Raw genomic sequence first — 14,195 nt, 5'->3', positions numbered from 1 at the left:
TTCACGATCACGCTTCCAGGGCTGACCAATTGCTGGCGACGTATGCCACTGACACGTGCTGAGGGCCCTATATATGTGTGTTGGCCAAAATGAAACTTCCTACCCTGGGGACCATTGCTGCCTGTGACCATCACCTCGACCTGCTGCTGCTGCTGAGCTGACCACCGACTGCTGCCTGTGACCATCACCTCGACCTGCTGCTGCTGCTGAGCTGACCACCGACTGCTGCCTGTGACCATCACCTCGACCTGCTGCTGCTGCTGAGCTGACCACCGACTGCTGCCTGTGACCATCACCTCGACCTGCTGCTGATGCTGAGCTGACCACCGACTGCTGCCTGTGACCATCACCTCGACCTGCTGCTGCTGCTGAGCTGACCACCGACTGCTGCCTGTGACCATCACCTCGACCTGCTGCTGCTGCTGAGCTGACCACCGACTGCTGCTCTAGTGCCATACTCCATGATCTTGCCATGTCGTCAGGCAAAGAGATCCGGTCTCGACCCTTCACCGCCGCGGAGCTTGATGTCCTCGTGGACGGTGTACTCCGCAACTATGGACGCCTCTACGGCGCACCGGGACGGGTGGTAAGTGCAGTGTGGGACATGTTGGTGTGCATGAGGGGGCCAAATGATCAGGCCTATTTCTATCTTAGCTGTGTAGTGTGGGCTAGACATATGTTCCTGATTGTGCATGGCTGCTGACAGTAACGTCTTGCCCCTATGTGTGTGACAGGCCACCTGTCCACTGACTTACACCCTTTTGTCTCCCATCATGGTAGGTCAAGCTGCACCTTCGCAAGGACCTGTGGAGGAGCATAGCACGTGAAGTACGGGCATTGGGGGTGTGCAACAGACGACATACACACTGCCACAAACGCTGGGACGACATTTCCAGGCTGAGCAAGAATGTAGCGGAAGTAACACTGGGCCTGATTCCAAGGACGCCCCGTCTGGCCCGACGCTCCATGACCCCTCTCATGCACCGTATCATTGCAGTGACGCATCCTGAACTGGCCGAACGTCTGAGTGCCGATCGACAGGAAACTAGCGGTGAGCATACTGTCTGTGTAGGAAACTTGTGAGTGCTATGCATGTATTGGTGCACAGACACACTATTGAGTTCCGTGTTGCGTATGTATGCCTGTGATGCCTTTTTGGTCCCATTGGGTGGTACTCATTTGACATCCAGGTCCGCCATGTTGACACGCCACTTGCTTAGTAGTTGAGTGTAAAAGCACATCCCCTAGTGGTCCATGGCCCCATGGCAGAAAATGTGAGGATGACTGGTAGGGGTGGGCCATGTGCAGGATGAGGGCTCCTAAACCTTTGTCTGCTATGTGATTTGGCTATCCTGTTCCTTCTGTACGTGAGTGTGCCCATGACTCACACATCTTTTCTGTGCATTTCAGCTTTGACAGAGGACACTCAGCCACAGACGGTGGAGAGTAGCCGAGGAAATGAGTCCGGCTCAGACTTCGCACACACGCAGACTGACACGGAGGAGGCCAGCGCCGGAGAGGGGGACAGGACCGTCCCTGAGGACTCGCATGTGGAGACACCATCGTCCTCCTCGTCGGACACTCTGGGTGAGCCTGCACTGTTGTCACAGACTGGGAGTGGGCACTCACCACCTTCTGTCGTAAGACAGCACACAGGGCCCACACTTCCGCCAACTGCACCATGTACTGTTCGTGGCCGGAGGAGTAGGGGGAGCAGAGTGGCGTTCGGTGCAGGCACCGCTGCCCCTGCCACGGTGAGCCAAAATGCACTGTGTGCTGAGGCCGTTGATCTGCTGCGACAGCTGTGTGTGGGGCAGACCAATATGACAAATGCTTTCCAGGACCATGATAGGAAGTTGGGGCAGGTGGTGGCATTCATGGAAGGGATGCATGGCGATCTTGCAGGTCTACACAGGACAGTGCAGTCATTGGCAAGCAGTGTGTCGTCTGCAATAGTACAGTCGAACGAACAGGGTGCTACTTCTGTTTCACCATCTACACCGCTGGATGTCTCGGGGGGTAGTGAATATTCTGAGCAGGACTCAAATACAGCTTATTGCACTAGAAGCAGCGTCAGACAGCACGTCAGGGCACGCAGGGCACAGACCCCATCCCCTAGATCAGCTAAATCTGTTCACGTAGACGACGTCAGATGCACTGGAGTACACACACAGGATCCACAAGTGTTGTTGGGGGACATGCCTTCCGGAGCTACACAGGCATTCAACACGAAAGGTACTCCCAAGGCAAGGGATACTCACATGTCCATGGACTGTTCCTTGGACAAGGCCAGTCAGAAGACAAAGGCACCTACTAAGAGCAGGGAGACTCCCAAGAGCAGGCCCACAGCAGAGGTAAGGGAGCCTCCCCAGGACAGTGAGAAGACTAAGGCACCTACTAAGAGCAGGGAGACTCCCAAGAGCAGGCCCACAGCAGAGGTAAGGGAGACTCCCCAGGACAGTGAGAAGACTAAGGCACCTACTAAGAGCAGGGAGACTCCCAAGAGCAGGCCCACAGCAGAGGTAAGGGAGACTCCCAAGGACAGTGTGAAGACTAAGGCACCTACTAAGAGCAGGGAGACTCCCAAGAGCAGGCCCACAGCAGAGGTAAGGGAGACTCCCAAGGACAGTGAGAAGACTAAGGCACCTACTAAGAGCAGGGAGACTCCCAAGAGCAGGCCCACAGCAGAGGTAAGGGAGACTCCCCAGGACAGTGAGAAGACTAAGGCACCTACTAAGAGCAGGGAGACTCCCAAGAGCAGGCCCACAGCAGAGGTAAGGGAGACTCCCAAGGACAGTGAGAAGACTAAGGCACCTACTAAGAGCAGGGAGACTCCCAAGAGCAGGCCCACAGCAGAGGTAAGGGACTCTCCCAAGGACAGGGACACACACAGAGAGCAGGTGTCTGCTGGAGACAGGTGCACCACAGACGACAAGTCTGCTGGCAGGAACAGGGCGGCGAGCAGGGCACAGGCTACATCCAGAGACAACACTCCACCTAAGGATAAGGCACATCCTACGGACAAGGCATCTGGCATGAACAATGGCGCTATCAAGGACAGGCATACTTCACCCCTGGCTGCACTGAGGCTGATGTTTTCTACTAAACGCAACACTGATGTCTCCGCGGCGGAGTCCCCCCATACCTCCACTCCCATCCAGGCCAGTCAGAAGCAGAGGAGGGTGTCCCCTGTTGTTGCATCCCCCATTACACATCATTCCGAGTCCAGGCGGCAGGCACAGAGCAAACGACAAGCAGGCTCCAGCACGTCCCCCGAAACCAGATCCCCGGCTGCAGTTGCTCCACCTATGCTGGGTGGTGATTCTTTGGAGTCCCCACCACTTGGCAGTCCTGTCCTGTCCAGGGTGCACTCACACCACCCTAAGAAACGCAGACACACACCATTGACACCTGCCAACCCCGATTTGGCTCTAGGTGAGCTATCCCCAGCTCCCAGGCCCACCCTGCCTCCTGGCCCATACAGCCCTGTGGCTCATCATTTCAGTTGTCCCAGTGGCGCTGGTGCAGTTGACTCTCATGTATCAGATGGTGGCACAGTGTCAGTTGTGCCCTCTCCTGTTGCAGATCCTGGCAGGGTATGTGGGTCTATGGCTCACGTGTCAGTTAGGAGATCTGTGGCTGTGTTGCACACTCCTGTTTCTGGTGCTGGCAGTCTGTCTGGGTCAGTGGCTCACGTGTCAGTGACTACATCTGTGGCTGTGTCTCACACTCCTGTTGCTGGTGCTGCCAGTGTGTCTGGGTCCGTGGCCCATGTGTGTGTCACTCGGGCTGTGGCTGTGTCTCACACTCCTGTTGCTGGTGCTGCCAGTGTGTCTGGGTCCGTGGCCCATGTGTGTGTCACTCGGGCTGTGGCTGTGTCTCACACTCCTGTTGCTGGTGCTGCCAGTGTGTCTGGGTCCGTGGCCCATGTGTGTGTCACTCGGGCTGTGGCTGTGTCTCACACTCCTGTTGCTGGTGCTGCCAGTGTGTCTGGGTCCGTGGCCCATGTGTGTGTCACTCGGGCTGTGGCTGTGTCTCACACTCCTGTTGCTGGTGCTGCCAGTGTGTCCGAGGCAGGTAGTTCACGCAGTCCCCCCTGAATCTGTGATGTGAGGTGCTGTACACTTCACTCAAATGTTAATTCACATGGTGTGTCCATTGAGAACTGCGTGGCACTCTTGTAGTCCCTGTGACGGTTTGGTAGGGACACGTAGTTGTGCTGCCTCTGATGTACCTGCTCTGTACTGCACAATGCCCTGTTGATGCTCTGATACTGCATTCTGCCCTCTCGTTTACTGCCTCTGATGTACCTGCTCTGTACTGCACAATGCCCTGTTGATGCTCTGATACTGCATTCTGCCCTCTCGTTTACTGCCTATGATGTACCTGCTCTGTACTCCACAATGCCCTGTTGATGCTCTGATACTGCATTCTGCCCTCTCGTTTACTGCCTCTGATGTACCTGCTCTGTACTGCACAATGCCCTGTTGATGCTCTGATACTGCATTCTGCCCTCTCGTTTACTGCCAATGATGTACCTGCTCTGTACTCCACAATGCCCTGTTGATGCTCTGATACTGCATTCTGCCCTCTCGTTTACTGCCTCTGATGTACCTGCTCTGTACTGCACAATGCCCTGTTGATGCTCTGATACTGCATTCTGCCCCTCTCACGTGCTGCCTGTGATGGACCTGTTCTGTGCAATGGACTGTTGATGCACTTTGCCCCTCTCACGTGCTGCCTGTGATGGACCTGTTCTGTGCAATGGACTGTTGATGCACTTTGCCCCTCTCACGTGCTGCCTGTGATGGACCTGTTCTGTGCAATGGACTGTTGATGCACTTTGCCCCTCTCACGTGCTGCCTCTGATGTACCTGTTCTGTACTGCACAATGCCCTGTTGATGCTCTGATACTGCATTCTGCCCTCTCGTTTACTGCCTCTGATGTACCTGCTCTGTACTGCACAATGCCCTGTTGATGCTCTGATACTGCATTCTGCCCTCTCGTTTACTGCCTCTGATGTACCTGCTCTGTACTGCACAATGCCCTGTTGATGCTCTGATACTGCATTCTGCCCTCTCGTTTACTGCCTCTGATGTACCTGCTCTGTACTGCACAATGCCCTGTTGATGCTCTGATACTGCATTCTGCCCTCTCGTTTACTGCCTCTGATGTACCTGCTCTGTACTGCATAATGCCCTGTTGATGCTCTGATACTGCATTCTGCCCTCTCGTTTACTGCCTATGATGTACCTGCTCTGTACTGCACAATGCCCTGTTGATGCTCTGATACTGCATTCTGCCCTCTCGTTTACTGCCTATGATGTACCTGCTCTGTACTCCACAATGCCCTGTTGATGCTCTGATACTGCATTCTGCCCTCTCGTTGACTGCCAATGATGTAGCTGCTGTGGTGCCCACTTTGCCCATGCTCACGCATACACTGTGATTTAACCCCTATTTTGTACAATAAAGGTAGTCTATCAGGTCTCGTGGTCTGTCGTTGTCATTCCTGCTTGCGTACTACTAATGTGTAATTGTATTTGCTTCTCATCAGTGGTTTCGGTAACATGACACTCCCCCTCCCTACGTCACGTCCCTTACTGGTATTCCCCTGCAGACAGCCAATGGTTTGTGCCTTACCTGCGTCGTCGTCCGTGGTGGGCCATGACTAGGACGTGGTGGATCGCGAAGAGCATCGGGAAAGCGTGTAGCGCTGGGTCCATGGTGTTGGTCAGCTTGCGGTGGGTATCTCTGCTATGTCACCTGTCTTCGCAGTGGGGATTCCGCCGTGTTCAGACAGGTTGTTTTTCCGCTGCGGTTTTATGTGTATTTTCCGCCATCTTGATTTGGAGGACGGTCTTCGACGTCAGTCCGTACGGCGTGGCCTCCGGATGTGTTCCGTCCGCCACGCTCTCGTGTGTAGTTCGGCGGCGGAGCGTGCTTTTCCGTCGCGGACGGAAATTTGACACGTTTTCCTATCCTGATATGGCGGACGGAGTATCCGCGGCAGGCGGACACGGAAAAGGCTTTTTCCGCCTACTCCAGGGCCGCGGTGGCTCTTCCGTCCGCCATCCTAATGAGCCCCTTAATATTACAAGATTTTGATTACATTTTCCAACCTCTTCTGTCACTTACAGTACATTCCTCATTATGGTGTAATCCTATGTTTAAACCAACTCACAATCAAAAATGTGGAACCCATGGATTAAGACTGGTATTTTCTATTTAAAAGACATTTATCATAACAATGCATTTTTAACCTTTGATGAACTGCAACAACAATCTCAGCTAAAGTCTTCAGATAGCTATAAATATGAACTTTTATATAATTCAATCCTTGACTCCTTTCCAAATAATGTTCCTTGCAATGGCACATCTGATTTGTCCCTGTACATTCAATCAATTGCATCCACCGCTCACTTTGTGCCACTCTTTTAAAAAAAAGTAATAGTTGTGCAGGGGATAATATCAGCTTTTTATCCTCTTTTTGGAACAAAGAGTTAGATTTATCATTTACCCTAGATATTTGGAGGAAAATGTGCCTGAATAGTATCTCTGGATGGCTGCCCGTTTCCCTATAGCAAACTAATTCATTTGTACTATTCAATTGCCTGTGGAGTCCTTTAAGGTTATTTCAGGCAAAACCTTTGAATTTGTATAATTGTTTTCATACTCGATCATTGAGACACATGCTTTATGAATGTCCTGTTGTTGGTCAGTTTTGGAAAGACATTTGGAATATTGTGACCAAAATATTAAATATCACAGATAATTTTTCCTATGCTACAATAATTTGTAAGTAAGTCTCTTTTTCCAACAAAATTGTCTGATCTTAGTGGCAAACCTCCTGATTTTTGAATTTCTGCAGCTTTGAAATCCATTGGTGGCAAATGAAAAAATGCTTCATTACTGTCAATTCAAGAGGAGACAATTAGTCTCTTACAGGTGTTACCCATAATGCTTCCAATTATCACTTATTCTGGAGTCCAATTGATGATTATATAGCTTTACAGCTATTATTAGTCTTATTACTGTTGATTAAATGTTGCATTCATAATATCTATTAGTTAAAATTCGAATAGCTATAAATAAGATTTAATATGGTAATGATAAATTTGATCAATATTCTTTACTTTTTGTATCTTTTCATTTTTTTTCTTCTTTTTTGTTACAGGATTCCAATAGTGTTTGATTGGTACTTAATTGTCTCTATAACGCTAATGTTTACATATTTGGATACATCAGCTGTCAACAGGATGTGAATTCACTTGTACCTTTTTTCGGTGCTCTTTTCTGTATAGTCTGTTCTCTTTATCAAAAATTCTATAAGATATTTTGAACAACAACACGGATAATGACGTGTAAAGGCCTAATTTAGATATAAAGACTTAATCAATACCAATGTGTGGATGAAGAATTACAAGGAATCTAGGGTGGTGACAGGGTGAAAGGGCTGCCACTGACAAAGTGTGAGACGTCACTGTTGGTGTTTGCTGAAAGACGACATACAGTGCTTAGAAGACAGTTAGCTATCACAGTTGTTAGTCTGATTTTTCTGCCTTAATATTCTCAATATTATTATGGCAAGTTAGTAAAATGCTTTTTGTGGTGCCATAAATCACTCCTGATATGACAAGATGACAAAACTATAGGAATGTAAGACACAGGAAATCATTCACAGTAAACATTAACAGCTGCAATCACTCACTGTGCATGGCTATGTGGTGAGGTCTTTTTGGTCTTTAGGGTAATTATTTTCCTAAGTAGGTGCTTAGGCCAAGGTTTGGCGTTTGACGCGAGATGGGCGATTCTTCCTCCGCCACGAGTGGTTCTTGAATTTTTTATTTATTTCTTGAGATTGTGCTATAGGTCTAAAATCAGCTTCCTTCTCTTCCGTGTGCTCTTGTTCCTTCCAGTTATATAACAGACACTGACAACTATCACTGTGTTTTACTGTTGTAGGCATCTCACAGCTGGTGCACGAGGGTGACATTGCCATCCACCCAGGCCGCAGTGCCCTCGTATGTCCAGACAACAGCTGCTTCTGGCCTAAATCCAGTGATGGGACTGTCCCTGTACCCTACACCCTCAGTCCCACTTACAGTAAGTTCACTTTTATATCAAGGCCCATCCTTGACTTGAACTGAAACCTTTCCAGGTTGCTTCCCCTTATGTCATCCTCTCCTTTCCTCTGCTGTCCCTCAGGTGCTGAAAATGTGGCTGCCATTACAGATGCAATGAGTGAGTTTGCAACAGTGACCTGCATCCGCTTTGTGACCCAAACGGTGGAAACAAATTACCTGCAGATCATTCCTGATAGTGGGTAAGATCACATGACACCCTGAGAACTGACCCTACGCTCACCATCACACCAGAGAGGGCTCCATCAGATAGACTCATTACTTCTAGAACTTTCCAGTGAATGGGTAAGAGCACATCCTAAGGTCTGACCCTACATTCAGCATCACAACAGACTGGGCTCAATCACGTAGGCTCGCTGTTACCAGCCATGTTTCTCGATTGTAACAAGACAAGGTGAATTACCGTGCATGATCTACAGATCACATAAGACCCATGGTAGAGAAATATAGCCCCACACAGCATAGTTAAGAAGCTTAGAATGGGGCAAAAGTTAGTGGTGCGAAAATATTTACATTCACCGGTGTAGTCTTGCAAATTTGGAAAAAGTCTCCCTCAGAGATGTAAGGTGGTTGTTGTTCAACTTCATGCCCCATTGTGTTTTCACTAAAGCTAAACATCAAGGGGAAGAGCTAGCCTCAGGGAACCCTTTACCTCTCGGTTACTTAGGGCTGCTGTTCCCAAATGAGTGACACCACTAAGATCTAGATCTTCAAATTGGTAAACCAGACGTGTGTTCTTTCACTGGTGGCCTAGTTCCTTTCATACACCATCAAATCCAGCAGAATCAGCTCACAATCTGGGAGGGAATTTCAGTTCCAATTTATCTTTTATTTTTCACATTTCAAAACTAATATGCACTAGATATTGTATGTTGAAAGTAGTCCGAAGATTGCTCTCCTTCTGCCTTTTAACTCCTAGAAAATCTTGGTCCAGTCCTTGATATTAAGTAAACCGTATTTTTGTAACTCTGTCTAAGGCGGTCTTCCTGCGCTTCTGATCCACAAGTTTCAACTTTTTCAAAACGCAGCAACACAATTGATTTACAATGCACCTAATGGGGACTCTATATTGATATGTAGATCTTCAAGCTGTATGGATGTTTAGTTTAGAATAATATGTCTATACTCTATATCATTTTAGGTCAATATAAAAAACAACTTGATAACGTAGTACAACACCCTAAATGAGCAATGACCTTTCGTCGGCTGAAAGCCTGCAGTCAGTGACTATCTTTGAACTGCTGACTACCACTTAGTGACCCTCTATGGTTTTTGTTGCCTCGGGAATGACCATCCATGTTCTGTGGGCTCTCACTGAGATATCCCCAGGGGTTGTGTACTCTGCTTGTGAGACCCTCCATGGGTCCAGGACTGTCCATGATGACCCTCTTTGTGTTGCAAGCTCACCGTGAAAGACCCCACATGCATGATGGATTTTAAATGATAGACCGTACATGGGCTGAGGGCTCTCAGTGAGAGATGGTCCTTCATGGGATGTCAGCACTCGTCACAGGGCCGTCCATTGTCTGTGGAGCGTCAGTGATGGATCCTCTACTGAGATATGACCATCAATTACTGGAAACTATCAATGGGAGTCGCCCCTCTATTGGCAGTAGAATTTGAGTGAAAGACTTTCTATGGGCCATGGACTCTCAGTGAAAGACTTTGCATGGGCAGAGGACTCTCAGTGAAAGACTTTGTATGGGTAGAAGACTGTCAGTGAAAGATTTTGTATGGGTAGAAGACTGTCAGTGAAAGACTTTGCATGGGCAGAGGACTCTCAGTGAAAGACTTTGCATGGGCAGAGGACTCTCAGTGAAAGACTTTGTATGGGTAGAAGACTGTCAGTGAAAGACTTTGCATGGGCAGAGGACTCTCAGTGAAAGACTTTGTATGGGTAGAAGACTGTCAGTGAAAGACTTTCCATGGTCAGAAGACTCAGTGAAAGACTTTGTATGGGCAGAAGAATCTCAGTGAAAGACTTTCCATGGGCCGAGGACTCTCAGTGAAAGACTTTCCATGGGCAGAAGACTCTTAGTGAAAGACTTTGTATGGGCTAAAGACTCTCAGTGAAAGACTTTCCATGGGCAGAACACTCTCAGTGAAAGACTTTGTATGGGCAGAAGAATCTCACTGAAAGACTTTCCATGGGCAGTGGACTCTCAGTGAAAGACTTTGTATGGGCAGAAGGCTCTCAGTGAAAGACTTTCCATGGGCAGAAGACTCTCAGTGAAAGATTTTCCATGGGCAGAAGACTCTCAGTGAAAGGCTTTCCATGGACAGAGGACTCTCAGTGAAAGACTTTCCATGGGCAGTGGACTCTCAGTGAAAGACTTTGTATGGGCAGAAGACTCTCAGTGAAAGACTTTCCATGGGCAGAAGACTCTCAGTGAAAGACTTTGTATGGGCAGAAGAATCTCACTGAAAGACTGGCCATGGGCAGTGGACTCTCAGTGAAAGACTTTGTATGGGCAGAAGACTCTCAGTGAAAGACTTTCCTTTCGCAGAAGACTCTCAGTGAAAGATTTTCCATGGGCAGAAGACTCGCAGTGAAAGGCTTTCCATGGACAGTGGACTCTCAGTGAAAGACTTTGTATGGGCCATGGACTCTCAGTGAAAGACTTTGCATGGGCAGAGAACTCTCAGTGAAAGACTTTGTATGGGTAGAAGACTGTCAGTGAAAGACTTTCCATGGTCAGAAGACTCAGTGAAAGACTTTGTATGGGCAGAAGAATCTCAGTGAAAGACTTTCCATGGGCCGAGGACTCTCAGTGAAAGACTTTCCATGGGCAGAAGACTCTTAGTGAAAGACTTTGTATGGGCTAAAGACTCTCAGTGAAAGACTTTCCATGGGCAGAACACTCTCAGTGAAAGACTTTGTATGGGCAGAAGAATCTCACTGAAAGACTTTCCATGGGCAGTGGACTCTCAGTGAAAGACTTTGTATGGGCAGAAGACTCTCAGTGAAAGACTTTCCATGGGCAGAAGACTCTCAGTGAAAGATTTTCCATGGGCAGAAGACTCTCAGTGAAAGGCTTTCCATGGACAGAGGACTCTCAGTGAAAGACTTTCCATGGGCAGTGGACTCTCATGAAAGACTTTGTATGGGCAGAAGACTCTCAGTGAAAGACTTTCCATGGGCAGAAGACTCTCAGTGAAAGACTTTGTATGGGCAGAAGAATCTCACTGAAAGACTGGCCATGGGCAGTGGACTCTCAGTGAAAGACTTTGTATGGGCAGAAGACTCTCAGTGAAAGACTTTCCATTCGCAGAAGACTCTCAGTGAAAGATTTTCCATGGGCAGAAGACTCTCAGTGAAAGGCTTTCCATGGACAGTGGACTCTCAGTGAAAGACTTTGTATGGGCAGTGGACTCTCAGTGAAAGGCTTTCCATGGACAGTGGACTCTCAGTGAAAGGCTTTCCATGGACAGTGGACTCTCAGTGAAAGACTTTGTATGGGCAGAAGACTCTCAGTGAAAGACTTTCCATGGGCAGAACACTCTCAGTGAAAGACTTTGTATGGGCAGAAGAATCTCACTGAAAGACTTTCCATGGGCAGTGGACTCTCAGTGAAAGACTTTGTATGGGCAGAAGGCTCTCAGTGAAAGACTTTCCATGGGCAGAAGACTCTCAGTGAAAGATTTTCCATGGGCAGAAGACTCTCAGTGAAAGGCTTTCCATGGACAGAGGACTCTCAGTGAAAGACTTTCCATGGGCAGTGGACTCTCAGTGAAAGACTTTGTATGGGCAGAAGACTCTCAGTGAAAGACTTTCCATGGGCAGAAGACTCTCAGTGAAAGACTTTGTATGGGCAGAAGAATCTCACTGAAAGACTGGCCATGGGCAGTGGACTCTCAGTGAAAGACTTTGTATGGGCAGAAGACTCTCAGTGAAAGACTTTCCTTTCGCAGAAGACTCTCAGTGAAAGATTTTCCATGGGCAGAAGACTCGCAGTGAAAGGCTTTCCATGGACAGTGGACTCTCAGTGAAAGACTTTGTATGGGCCATGGACTCTCAGTGAAAGACTTTGCATGGGCAGAGAACTCTCAGTGAAAGACTTTGTATGGGTAGAAGACTGTCAGTGAAAGACTTTCCATGGTCAGAAGACTCAGTGAAAGACTTTGTATGGGCAGAAGAATCTCAGTGAAAGACTTTCCATGGGCCGAGGACTCTCAGTGAAAGACTTTCCATGGGCAGAAGACTCTTAGTGAAAGACTTTGTATGGGCTAAAGACTCTCAGTGAAAGACTTTCCATGGGCAGAACACTCTCAGTGAAAGACTTTGTATGGGCAGAAGAATCTCACTGAAAGACTTTCCATGGGCAGTGGACTCTCAGTGAAAGACTTTGTATGGGCAGAAGACTCTCAGTGAAAGACTTTCCATGGGCAGAAGACTCTCAGTGAAAGATTTTCCATGGGCAGAAGACTCTCAGTGAAAGGCTTTCCATGGACAGAGGACTCTCAGTGAAAGACTTTCCATGGGCAGTGGACTCTCATGAAAGACTTTGTATGGGCAGAAGACTCTCAGTGAAAGACTTTCCATGGGCAGAAGACTCTCAGTGAAAGACTTTGTATGGGCAGAAGAATCTCACTGAAAGACTGGCCATGGGCAGTGGACTCTCAGTGAAAGACTTTGTATGGGCAGAAGACTCTCAGTGAAAGACTTTCCATTCGCAGAAGACTCTCAGTGAAAGATTTTCCATGGGCAGAAGACTCTCAGTGAAAGGCTTTCCATGGACAGTGGACTCTCAGTGAAAGACTTTGTATGGGCAGTGGACTCTCAGTGAAAGGCTTTCCATGGACAGTGGACTCTCAGTGAAAGGCTTTCCATGGACAGTGGACTCTCAGTGAAAGACTTTGTATGGGCAGAAGACTCTCAGTGAAAGACTTTCCATGGGCAGAAGACTCTCAGTGAAAGATTTTCCATGGGCAGAAGACTCTCAGTGAAAGGCTTTCCATGGACAGTGGACTCTCAGTGAAAGACTTTGTATGGGCAGTGGACTCTCAGTGAAAGGCTTTCCATGGACAGTGGACTCTCAGTGAAAGACTTTGTATGGGCAGAAGACTCTCAGTGAAATTCTTTCCATGGGCAGAGGACTCTCAGTGAAAGGCTTTCCATGGACAGTGGACACTCAGTGAAATTCTTTCCATGAGCAGGGAACTCTCAGTTGCAGGCTTTCACTGTGATGTGGATTTAGTGGTGGACCTTCCATGGAGTTTCACCTCTCTGTGAGAAATAATACCGAATGGGCTTGACCTCTCAGTGACAGTATATCACAAGGGTCTGTTCACTCTGTGTGATATATCTGTAGTTCCATATATTCCCATCTACTGTTTAGGCTCTCAGTGCTGGGTACCACTGGACTATAAATAGCTTAGAGTTTCTGATGGCTGGGTCCTGTATGCTTTTTTCATTCCTTAGTGGTTCTGATGGCTGAGTCCTGTATGTTTTTTTCATTCCCTAGAGGTTCTGATGGCTGAATCCTGGATACTTTTTTAATACCCCAGAGGTCATGATGGCTAGATCCTGTGTGCTTTGTTCATCCCCTAGAGATTCTGATGGCTGGATCCTGTGTGCTTTGTTCATTCCCTAGAGGTTCTGATGGCTGGATCCTGTGTGCTTTGTTCATTCCCTAGAGGTTCTGATGGCTGGATCCTGTGTGCTTTGTTCATTCCCTAGAGGTTCTGAGAGCAGGATCCTGTGTGCTTTTTTCATTCCCTAGAGGTTCTGATGGCTGGATCCTGTGTGCTTTGTTCGTTCCCTAGAGGTTCTGATGGCTGGATCCTGTGTACTTTGTTAATTGCCTAGAGGTTCTGATGGCTGAATCCTGTGTGCTTTGTTCATTCCGTAGAGGTTCTGACGGCTGAACACTGTACACTTTGTTCATTCCCTCATGTTATGATGAGCTCCCACCACTGGGTTCTCCATGGCTCTGTTTATGTATTCCTATCAATATTTTAGCATAGCGTGTATTTTTGTCTGCGAATCACGTGTCCCTTAAATATAATCAGCACCATTACACCACATTACACATTTTATACGTTTTTTT

General features: G+C 48.0%; 1 protein-coding gene across 2 annotated transcripts in view; it reads left to right on the top strand.

Annotated features, from left to right (window-relative positions):
* The window catches only part of LOC144826955 (embryonic protein UVS.2-like), a 50,038-nt gene that overhangs the window by 20,088 nt on the left and 15,755 nt on the right, over nt 1-14,195 (top strand). The window contains exons 2-3 of one of the 2 annotated variants that reach the window (XM_078685417.1): nt 7,967-8,107; nt 8,210-8,327. In XM_078685417.1, the coding sequence (XP_078541543.1) occupies nt 8,242-8,327 (86 nt within the window). In that variant the 5' untranslated portion in view covers nt 7,967-8,107; nt 8,210-8,241. Of the gene's footprint in view, nt 1-7,848; nt 8,108-8,209; nt 8,328-14,195 lie in introns of those variants that run through there. The other variant, XM_078685416.1, reaches the window with a different exon arrangement.

This window comes from Lissotriton helveticus, chromosome 4_1, assembly GCF_964261635.1.
Source record: "Lissotriton helveticus chromosome 4_1, aLisHel1.1, whole genome shotgun sequence".
Lineage (NCBI taxonomy): Eukaryota > Metazoa > Chordata > Amphibia > Caudata > Salamandridae > Lissotriton > Lissotriton helveticus.
The sequence above is the reverse complement of the archived record's forward strand: the minus strand, read 5'-3'. Positions and strand labels throughout refer to the sequence as shown.